The 12181-nt window shown below is 46.9% G+C and overlaps 1 protein-coding gene across 1 annotated transcript in view; it reads right to left on the bottom strand.

Annotated features, from left to right (window-relative positions):
- Positions 1-6920, bottom strand: part of PKHD1 (PKHD1 ciliary IPT domain containing fibrocystin/polyductin) — a 378814-nt gene extending 371894 nt beyond the window's left edge. Inside the window, exons 1-2 of the mRNA XM_083175049.1 lie at positions 6874-6920; positions 4028-4098 (exon numbers count right to left, since the gene is read on the bottom strand). Coding sequence (XP_083031175.1) covers positions 4028-4098; positions 6874-6920 — 118 coding nt within the window. The remainder of the gene's footprint in view (positions 1-4027; positions 4099-6873) is intronic.
- Between the last annotated feature and the right edge of the window lie 5261 nt (positions 6921-12181).

Here is a 12181-nt window from a genome sequence, read left to right as displayed (position 1 = left end):
CGAGGCCGCAATCTCAGATCATGGCTTGTCAAAACTGATGTGGCTAAACTCAGAAGCCCAAAAGAATTCAAGTCTTTCCTTCCTCCACCACGTCTGGGGTGCAGTAAATGTGGTTGTGTGGCCTGTCAATTCATGTTGACAGGCGACACCTTTCAACATCCACATTCCGGATACACTTACAAAATCCGACATCAATTCAATTGTGACTCCTCCTACGTGGTATATCAGATATTGTGCCCTTGTGGCTTGGTTTATATCGGTAAAACGGAACAGAAGTTCAAAGGACGAATGGCGGCACACCGATCTGATATCCGCCAAGCGTTATTAACTGGGACAAGTGACAAACCGGTGGCTCGCCACTTTGCCGCATTCAATCACCCTCTGAACAGTTTGAGATATCGTATCATAGACACTATCCCATATTCAATTAGAGGAGGGAACAGATCCCTCAAACTTATTCAGTGTGAGAGTCGCTGGATTGCACGACTTGATACTATCCAGCCGAGGGGCCTAAATGAACAGATCTCGTATGGTTGCTTCTTATAATAATATTCTATACTTTATTGCTGCTATTTAGTAATATTTGGATTGAAAATTCTTTGCTACTGTCAATTTTTTGATTGCTCAATTTGTGAGTGCTTGTATCTTGTTTTAAGCACTATTATGGTTTTTGTATGGTTATATGTTCTCTTTTTCATATGTTTTTCTTTCACTTGCAGCGTCCAGTTGCTTAGCAACTGGATCACCACGCTAGACAGGGAAGCCGGGCTGACGGGGTGACGTCATCGGCAGTGGCGGCTGCGACGCCGACGTACAACGCGCTCCAGAGGCGGGCTCCTTCGTCGGGCGAGGCGGCATACTTTGGTATTTAGGTAAGATTTTTCATTTACAAATTGGCTTGAAAACAGTTTTTAATTAAACTGAAACGTTGCTGATTATCCTGTGTTCATCACGTTATTTCCGAGTGCCGCACATCCGAAGGTTACTGCATCTATCCACTAGTGAAGGCACCGGGACCCGTCTTTAAAGGGTTGTACTTGGTTATTGGGAGTGCCGGACCTGGAATCTTTTATATATATATATATATATATATATTATATATATATATATAGATAGATAGATATACTGTGTATATATATATATATATATATATACACTAGGTGATTCATTGCGCCCTACGGGCACTCTTCACATCGTCGTAAGGGGCTGCGCCCCCTTAATTTGTGAACATTTGTATTGTGAGACATATGGTTAGAATTGTATGTAAGATGCCTGTATTGCAACTTGAGTTATAGGTGAAATGTGTTAAATAGAGAGCATATGATGTGGAAGGGGGTGTATTGTTTTGTTTAATTAAAAAGCTGTTGTTTAGGTGTGTGTGTGTGTGTGTGTGTGTGTGCATGTGTGTGTGTGTGTGTGTGTGTGTGTGTGTGTGAAATAGTATAGTAAGGTGTTTTTGGGTGAGCGGCTCCCCACTGGCGGAGGTCACGACACAGGAAAACAGGAGCCTGGGTAGTGATAGGGGTGTCTGGGCATAAGGGGGACTAAAGAGGAGGGTGGGGGACACTGTGCAGCTCCTGCCAGTGGGTGAGGGTCCAGCATGGCAGCACAGGAGTACAGGACGGTGACCCTGAGTCAGTGTCTCTTCCTACTGGGTGGGAGTTAGGGTGCATGAGAGCAGGAGGCTGGGCTATGAGGCATGATAGGGGTATGTGGGCAACACAGCGTCAGCGACTCCCTGGTGGTGGAAGTTACGGTTCAGGAGAGCAGGAAGCTGGGTAGTGATAGGGGAGTGTGGGCATAAGGGGGACTAAAGAGGAGGGTGGGGGACACTGTGCAGCTTCTGCCAGTGGGTGAGGGTCCAGCGTGGCAGCACAGGAGTACAGGACGGTGTCCACTCTTCTGAGTCAGTGTCTCCTCCTACTGGGTGGGAGTTAGGGTGCATGAGAGCAGTAGGCTGGGTGGTAAAGCATGATAGGGAAATGTGGGCAAAACAGGGTGAGCGGGTCCCAGTGGTGCAAGTAGAAAAAATGACTTAGTAGTACTGTGCCGCTCGCAGAAAAATGGGCGCGTTCGGGGCGTGGTCATATGACACTAGGGGAGTGGCTGGAATATTGCACGCTGAAGGTGTATGCCCCCAATAGTGCAGTGGCAGGTATACATATGCCCAAATAGTGCCAGATGCACACATGCTCCCATGGTGCAGATATGCCCCCACTGTGCCAGAAATGTCCCCACTGCCAGAAACAGTTATGCCTCCATGGTGCCAAGTATGCCCCCACGGTCCCAGGTATGCCCCCATGGTGCCAGGTATGCCCCCATATTGCCACGTTTGCCCCCACTGTGCAAGAAACAGGTATGCCCCCACTGCGACCAAGTATGCCCCCACTGGGCCATGTATGCCCCCACTGCGCCAGATATGTCCCTACTGTATGTCTCCACGGTGCCAGGGATGCCCCCATAGTGCCAGGTATGCCCCCATATTGCCACGTTTGCCCCCACTGTGCAAGAAACAGGTATGCCCCCACTGTGACCAAGTATGCCCCCACTGTGACCAAGTATGCTCCCACTGTGCCAGATATGTCCCCACTGTATGTCTCCACGGTGCCAGGGATGCCCCCATTGTGCCAGGCATGACCCCACTGTGCCAGGCATGCCCCCACTGTGCCACCATTGACCCTACTGTGCCAGGCATGTCCCCAGTGTGCCAGGCCTGTGTCCACTGTGCCAGCAGCAGAACTTACTGTTGTTGTTGTTGTTGTTGTTGTTCCTGCTGGGAAGGGAGAGTCCGGGACTGGCTGGGCTGGCCGGCTCCTCCGCTGTCCGCTCCGTCTCCTCCCTGTGCCTGAGCCGTCAGCAGATCAAAGCTCGCGGGCCGGCTCCTGATTGGCTGCCGGCCTGTGAGCTCTGATTGGCTGGTCAGTCACAGGGATACTCAGTGAGGGGAAGGAGAGGTGCGCTGCATGATGCACTCTCCTCCCCTCAGAACTGGAAGCGGCGGCGGACGGGGATGGAAGGAGGGAGGGGCGGTCGGACTGATCCGGGAACGGGTGCCTGCAGGCTGCAGTGGTCATGCCACCCGGATCGCTGCCGCGACGGGTTGGAGACCACTGGGCTAATGGGTGACACGGCAGCGGTAGCATAGGAGCTGCAGGGGATCCCAGGTGTCACCCTTCAAGTGCGGACCACACCACCCACAATCCCCTAGTCAGTGCATCACATATGGCGCTAGCAATCTGATTTTTTTTTTTTTATCTTAATGACAGCAGGGGGGCACGAGGTGGTACGGCGTACCTGCAACATATTTCTTGAAGGTACGCCGTACCACACCGTACCACCTTACTTGCACCACTGGCGGGTCCCCACTGGCAGAAGTTACGTGGCAGGAGAACAGGAGGCAGGGCAGTGATAGAGGTGTGTGGGCATGAGGTGTAGTAAAGGGTTTTGGCTGTTGCAGAGTAGGGATGGGCATTGGTGCAGACGCCATCGATGGTTGGAATTGATGGCGATTTTGCACCCTGCCATCGATAGTAGTAACATATTACTTGGATAACCATCGATTGTTGTAGCTATCGATGGTCATCCAATATATATGACTGAATAGGCCGTGGGTCAATCAGAACTCGGTGGCGGGACGTCCGGGTTTGGGGGGGTCGCTAGAATTGCGGGAGGGGGGGGTCGCAAATCGCAGGAGGGGGGGTTCCGTGAATTTCGGGAGGGGCGGGGGTCCGCAAATCACAGGGGGGGGGGGCTAGAATTGCGGGAGGGGGGGGGGGGGCGCAAATCGCAGGAGGGGGGGTGCCATGAATCTCGGGAGGGGGCGGGTCGCGGGGGTCCCGCAAATCGCGGGAGGGGGGTGGAACGTTATACATATGAAAACGTTATACACATAAAACACTGGTCTTTTCCCTAGGGGGGGGGCGGGTTTGTGTATGCCGCTGGGCAGGAACGTTATATACACAGGGGATGAGTGACAGATCTGGCTAAATATATAAGAGATGAGGCTAATATCCACGTCCCACTGTACCTGGGTGTGTCTGATACAGGAACAGCTCTTGTTTTGCACTGATCCGCCAGGCCTCTTTGCTCACTATTGCCCTGTGCATAGAATAATAGTGAAATCAGTAACATGCACTATCACAGAATCCTTATTCTTTTACTACTCAATGGCAGACAGCGCTTGCTAAACTCTGGTGCTGATTCTCAGTCGCTCGCTGCCATAGAAAATTCAGCCAGAGTTGCCAACATTCCAGCTACCTGCTCCAGGAAAGGGCAGTCAAATCGGCGTGACTCAATGGGCCAGGTGTACTAAGCCTTGAAAAGTGATAAAATGGAAAGTGATAAACCACAAACCAATCAGCTCCTACCTGTCATTTTTCAAACCAAGCCTGTGGCATGGCAGGTAGTAGCTGATTGGTTGGTGGTTTATCACTCTGCATTTTATCACTTTTCAAGCTTAGAACATCTGGCCCCATGTATGAAACAGCACAGGCCCCCTCTATACAATGCTGAGATTTATTACAGGCCTTGTACAGTGGGAGACATGGCTAAGATGATGAGACTCAGTAAGTGAAGGGCTAGGGGGCATGTCTAGGCTGAATCTGGGAGACATGTCCACTCTTCTGGGGGGCTGGGAGTGCCTCCCTATTTTCAGCAATTAAATGGTAGCGAACACTGAAAGGGGGGAGATTTGTTCTCCTTAGTAGCAGGCCTGGCCCCTCCAAAAACCTGGGGTTTTCAGAAGCCAGTCCAACCCATACCCCCTTGGTACCCCTGTCTGCACTCACCATACAAAATGCAGGAGATGGTCCATCTGGAGATGCTATCCCCTGTGCATTTGCACCTGACACACTCTCACACTACCCTCCATCCCAAAACGGTTCTCTTCCATGCTTGCATTGTTCTCCCCCAGTTGCCACCCAATTGTACAGGTACCGCATGCAGAGGAACAACTGAAAGGTACAGTATGACTCTCAGTCATTGCTATGAATTTAAAGTCTGACACGCAGACCATGACAGCTGCACAGTATGTGAGAAATCACTGGACGCGACCATAAGTGGTCTCCCCTGTGACTGACATTCAGGCCCTCTCAGTTCGGGAATCACCGACTATGATTTTAATTGCTTTATTGAGCTTCATTAGTCCTCTGTAGGTGACTGATGTTCAGGCCGTCTGAGTTTGGGAGTCGCAAACATGCGTACCTATGCGAGGGTCTTCAGTCCAGCTTGGCCTTCAAAAAATCGTCCCCAACGTTACCCTAAGAAACTCTGCCAATGGGTCCCAGAAGCTACCTGTTCCTGGATTGTGGACTTCCTGACAGACAGGAAACAGGTGGGTAAGGCAGGGTAATTCACCTCTCCACCAGCACTGGGGCCCCTCAGGGCTGTATCCTCTCACTCCTGCTCTTCTCTCTATATACCAATGACTGTACCTCAGAGTCACAATCAGTTCAGATCATAAAATTCATTGATGACATCACTGCCATCGTCCTTATCAAGGACCGGGATGAATCAGCTTACAGACAGGAAGTGGACCTGATGGCCCAGTGGTGCAGCTGCAACAACTTTGAGCTCAACTCACTCAAAACTGTTGAGATAGTAGTGCACTTTAGGAAGAAGTCAGCTGGTATATCTGCATTGGAGACTGCTAACAGCGTGATGTTGCTAAAGGACTCCTTCAAGTTCCTGGAGACCACAATCATCCGGGACCTCAGTTGGGGGCCCAACACAGATCCCATCATCAGGAAGGTGCAGCAGAGGTTGTTCTTCCTAAGGCAACTTAGAAAGTCCAACATCCCATGGGAACTCCTGCTCCTCGATAATTGTCTGGTATGGCTCCACAAGTGAGAGAGACAAATGTAGGCTCCAAAAGTTGGTGAGGTCTGCAGAGAAGATCATTGGGGCTGACCTTCCCATGTCCATGAACTGTATATGTCTAGAGCTAAACAGTGGGCAACCAAGATAGTTAAGGACCAACTACATCCTGGCCCCAAACACTCAACCTACTACCATCAAGCAGACGATACAGGGCCGTTCCCATCAGGTCCAACTAAAGCCTCAAAAGCTTCTTTCCTTAAGCAGTCCACCTTCTAAACTCCTGATCACTTAAACATTTGTTTGATTAACCAGTCGTTCAAATCCTCAGCCGGTATTTTACACTGTGACCCTTATGGTATACATAGCTGAAGGTCTGTACGTGTTCCCCCCACTTGTCTACTTGTAGTCTTTCTGGCTGCTGCACTGTAAACTAAATCAAATTCATAGTACGTGCAGGTATACCTGGACAATAAAGCTGATTCTAATAATTGCTTCATAAGTCCTCTGTAGGGGGCTAAGCAGAGTCCCGCTGTGTCACCCAAGAGGCTCAGAAAACAATAATATATATAGTAAATAAGGGATTCGGTATGAAATCCCGACGTTCAAAATCTCCACTGGGTCAAAATCCCGAATGGATCATAATACCGACGAGGACAAAATCCCAACATGGTCAAAATCCCGACACACTATTTTATTCTCCCACCACGCCCTAGTGGATGGTAGGGCATGAAATACCGCCTGTCGGCACATGTCGGTTCAAAAAACAGTGAAAAAACCCATGTCGACCTCGCGACCTGTCGACGGAAAGTCATGTTGACTGTTTCACCTGTACATTCTATATGTCGGTATTTATGACCATGTCGAGATTTTAAATGTTGGGATTTTGTCCTTGTCGGGATTTTAAATGTCGGGATTTTGTCCTTGTCAGTATTATGACCCATTCGGGATTTTGACCGTCGGGATTTTGACTGCATCCCTAAACCAGGCACATTTTCCCCCTTCCACATAACATAATGAGAGTCTATAACGCTACTGTATAACTGATGTCATACGTACCTCCCCTTGTTGAATATGGAAAATGTGACATTCTGTGACCCTGTCATGCAGAGAAATACAAAATATAATGTACACTTGCCTTACAGTATATAGACATGATTTCTGCCACCTACAGTATAAGGCTGATTACCGTGCAGTAGACCCAACTTAGTAAACCCCACTGAAAATCAAATGCACTGAACATAAAGGTGTTTAGATCAGGAGTACATGTAAATCCAGTGCGTCCGTATGCACCGACAGATGGGATTGGAGGGACCTAAGAGAGTACATAATAGGTACATAGCCAGGTACATAATAGGTGATAGTTTGGGGCAGGTGTATTAAGCCTTTGCGTGTGATAAAGGGTAGAGAGATACTTTTCAGATGAACAATTTCCGACGAATTAGGGGCGGGGAATGATGACATGCCTGCGTTCTAATGTAGTAGTTAATACATCTCCCCCATTATCTTCACTGTTAGTAGTTAGTACATCTCCCCTATTATCTCTCCTATTATTAGTTAGTACATCTCCCCCATTATCTCCACTGTTAGTAGTTAGTACATCTCCCCCATTATCTCCACTGTTAGTAGTTAGTACATCTCCCCCATTATCTCCACTGTTAGTAGTTAGTACATCTCCCTCATTATCTCTCATATTATTAGTTAGTACATCCCCCATTATCTCCACTGTTAGTAGTAAGTACATCTTCCCCATTATCTCTCCTATTATTAGTTAGTACATCCCCCATTATCTCCACTGTTAGTAGTAAGTACATCTCCCCATTATCTTTTCTGTTAGTAGTTAGTACATCTCCCTCATTATCTCTCATATTATTAGTTAGTACATTCCCCATTATCTCCACTGTTGGTAGTAAGTACATCTCCCCATTATCTTTTCTGTTGGTAGTTAGTACATCTCCCGTTAGTAGTTAGTACATCTCCCCCATTATCTCCCCTGTTAGTAGTTAGTACATCTCCCCCATTATCTCTCCTATTATTAGTTAGTACATCCCCCATTATCTCCACTGTTAGTAGTAAGTACATCTTCCCCATTATCTCTCCTATTATTAGTTAGTACATCCCCCATTATCTCCACTGTTAGTAGTAAGTACATCTCCCCATTATCTCCACTGTTAGTAGTAAGTACATCTCCCCATTATCTTTTCTGTTGGTAGTTAGTACATCTCCCGTTAGTAGTTAGTACATCTCCCCCATTAGCTCCCCTGTTAGTAGTTAGTGCATCGCCTCCATTATCTCTCCTGTTAGTAGTAATCAGTACAAGCCTGATAACAGGAGCACTTCTACTCACCAATGTAATCCCCTTCCAACTTGCAATGCAGTGCCCCATGTTCATCCTGTACATGTATGGGATAACTGTAGAGAGGAGACACTTATAATATCAGCTTCATGTTCAAACCATGGGCCTTATTCTGGTTCACTCTCAGAGGCAAATCCTTCTCAAATGGACAAAGCCATGTGCACTGCAGGGGGCAGATGTAATGTGCAGAGAGAATTAGATTTGGGTGAGTTATTTTGTTTCTGTGCAGGGTAAATACTGGCTGCTTTATTTCTACACTGCAATATAGATATCAGTTTGAAGTACACCTCCCACCCAAATCTAATTCTCTCTGCACATGTTACATCTGCCCCACCTGCAGTGCACATGGTTTTGTCCTTTTGAGAAGGAATTTGCCTCTGAGAGTGAACCAGAATAAGGCCCAAATTACAGATCATGTAAAAAAAAAAAAAGGGGGGGGGGATTTAGCAGCAGATCACAGTCACCCTGAATCAGGCGAATCGGACCTGCCTGTTCATGTCCAAATTCAGCCCCATCTCCGATGGTGGGGGTCTGCGCAAGCACTTAGGCGGCAATGCGCATGTGCTAACCACCACAGTAAATTGGACATCAGCATGCAGCAGAAAATGAAGTTCTACTACCTTTCTGCTGCAAACAGATATACGCAGCCTAGCATGCAGGTCTGAATCAGGCCTAGGGTGTATAGGTTATATTATACCAAACAATAATTACTTTTGTCCATCAAAGACAGCTATGGCAACTACAGGCTGTCATACATCATATGGTCAACACCAACATGGGTAGTCCACTGGGTGTGGGTCTATAGCAGGATTCAATGCAAATATACAGGGCACAGACACAACAGAGGGGAGAGGAAGAAATGACATAACAATGTTACCCAACCATTTCTCATCATGGCTCGCGTCATTAAGCCTCCGAGACCGCAGACTTCACTGGGGTACCTTAAGAACTTCTGGGATCTCCAGTACATTCCAGGAGACTTTCTTGTAGCTTTTTTCAAGGACAGTTAACTCGTAGTGCTACAATTAAACACTTTATGTAATATTTTGGATGGAACTTACATGCGCTCAGAGCCCATATCAGCCAGTGTGCAGACTGAAGAGTACCCGTCCTGGTCAGACGTCAGAATCACTGGGCTGTTTACATAGAAAGACAGGGGGACATGTATTCAGCCTAGAAATTGTCCAAAACAGTGAATCAGATTCCACCTCTCATTTACCCAGCACAGTCTCTATGCAATGACAGTTGAAAGTTGATTGGCTGCTGTCAGTAACCGTTACTGTCGGCAACCCTGCAGTAACGTCACAGCTTTATCACTCTCCAATGTTTGACACATGCCCCTTTTAACAAGACACAGGAATGGTCTAAAGTTGCAACGGTAGATGAGGGTTATCTTTCGAGCTGAGGGTTGAATGTATTAAGTGGAGGACCTGTGGTACTGCTATGTGAACCAGCGTCATATTACTCACTTGTCAATAAAGTTTTGACAAAAAAAAAGGTCAGTGGTGCAGTTGCATGGAACGATAAGTGGAGTTTTAGTACATTGGGGAAGATGTGATGTCGGAGAGTGATAAAGTAGAGAGTCCTGTGTGTTAAATTTTCATAACCCCACTTCCAAAATTCCACTTTGAGCACTGATCACATCTATAATCTGCTTCTCCCATTATTAAAGTCTCAGGACTATAAAATGGGCCTCATACCTTGGACTGTCTGTAAGCACCCAGTTTGTTGTATCACGGTCTCCTATTGTAAAGCGCAAAGGGAATATGGTGCGCTATATAAGAAACTGTTCATAAATAAAAAAATTCAATAAAATAATTTCGGGGACAATTTATTCAAAATCCTGAGTGATGCTCTGCTCCTCTGCAACACTAGATGGCACCAGCATGCATTTCTGGGGTCTGCTGGTGGGAACTTAACTGTGGACAAGAGGTGACTCAGAAGTCTATGGTAGGCCTGTACCTTTTTGGCAGGTACTGTACTGTTTTTTTGTGGCCTGTACCTTTTTTGGGGGGGTCTCCAGCTGCCCATTGTAAGTATAGGAAAGGTGTGCTGCTATGGTGACCAACTCATCCCTTTAATCCGGAACACATATTAATTACACAGGTTCTGTGGCAGTTTAAAACCAGGTGAAATGGAGTCTTGAGGTGTGGCAGTTTAAAACCAGGTGAAAGCCAGCCACAGAACCTGTGTAATTAATATGTGTAAGGGATTAAAGGGATGAGTTGGTCACCCTATGTGCTGCACATGCAAAAATCACCAGTAAAATGGCCGCCATGTCATTTTCTAGGTAATTTCTCCTGCTATTTCAGAGCCAATGTGGTACTCCAGAGAGATACTGTAGGTAAGTAAACATGGGTGCACCCAATATGGCTGCAGTACATAACATCACCCATAGATGGCGGTACATTTATCCACAAATCTGATACATGTCAAACACACTATAGAGGCGTTATTTGAATACAGAGAAAGAGGCGCGGATGGAGAAATCTGAGATAAAGGGATGTTTTTCCACTTGGTAAAGGCCACAATTAGCTGCATGCTGTGTTTTACCCTTACCAGGGACCTACCTCTCAATGAAGTCAATATTGAAATCATAGTTTTCAAAGACATGGGACATGATCCTGCCAGAAACTTTAATGATGCCTCCTACAAAGGTCAGATCGGAATAATGTCAAAGCCATTTTATACAGGTACATGATACACTTTATGTTTCACAGTAGAAGGATTATATTGTATCTATTGTACATAGTTACTGAATCTCACTATGGGACTCATTGATTAACACTATTTTAGTATCACCTGAATGTATTAAAGGGTTTTTGGAGCAAATTTCCTGAAAAACTGATCCAAACCCTAATTTGCATATTTCTTTAGTAATAAGATCGCATTTCTAATACTTATTATGGGGAATGCGCTCTAGGCAAATCTACTAGAAAAAAATTTGCAGTGAGCATTGAGATAATAAGAACAGCTTCAGCTGGCAAATCACAGGGCTCACATGCAAATCAGAGCTTCTGCAGGGGCTTTCTCTGCACCTATGGCAGTGGTGGAATGGAGCCAGTGTGATCAGCTGTGTGTGTCCGATGGACTCATGCTGATCAGCATACCCCCCAACAAGACCCTCTCCAGGAGGGACACATTGCTCTGCTCCTGGACTTCCCTCTTAATTTATAATTGCCATCACCTGAGTGTAATGTGGGCTAGGTGACATGAGGGAGAGTGCTAGACTAATGAGGGAGAGAGGGAGATTAATGTTATGTCAGGGAGTCTCCTGCAGAATGCAGGAGGGAGGTAACTATGATGTAACAGTGTAATGTGGGCTAGGGGACATGAGGGAGATTGCTAGACTAATGAGGGAGATTGCTGTAATGTCAGGGAGTCTCCTGCAGAATGCAGGACAGAGGTAACTATGATGTAACAGTGTAATGTGGGCTAGGTGACATGAGGGAGATTGCTAGACTAATGAGGGAGAGAGGGAGATTGCTGCTATGTCAGGGAGTGTCCTGCAGAATGCAGGAGGGGAGGTAACTATGATGTAACAGTGTAATGTGGGCTAGGTGACATGAGGGAGAGTGCTAGACTAATGAGGGAGAGAGGGAGATTGCTGCTATGTCAGGGAGTCTCCTGCAGAATGCAGGAGGGGAGGTAACTATGGTGTAACAGTGTAATGTGGGCTAGGTGACATGAGGGAGATTGCTAGACTAATGAGGGAGAGAGGGAGATTGCTGCTATGTCAGGGAGTCTCCTGCAGAATGCAGGAGGGGAGGTAACTATGATGTAACAGTGTAATGTGGGCTAGGTGACATGAGGGAGAGTGCTAGAATAATGAGGGAGATTGCTGCTATGTCAGGGAGTCTCCTGCAGAATGCAGGAGGGGAGGTAACAATGATGTAACAGTGTAATGTGGGCTAGGTGACATGAGGGAGATTGCTAGACTAATGAGGGAGAGAGGGAGATTGCTGCTATGTCAGGGAGTCTCCTGCAGAATGCAGGAGGGGAGGTAACTAT

Source organism: Crinia signifera, chromosome 3, assembly GCF_055691185.1.
Source record: "Crinia signifera chromosome 3, ASM5569118v1, whole genome shotgun sequence".
Taxonomy (NCBI): Eukaryota; Metazoa; Chordata; class Amphibia; order Anura; family Myobatrachidae; genus Crinia; species Crinia signifera.
This window is presented reverse-complemented; position numbering and strand designations above follow the sequence as displayed.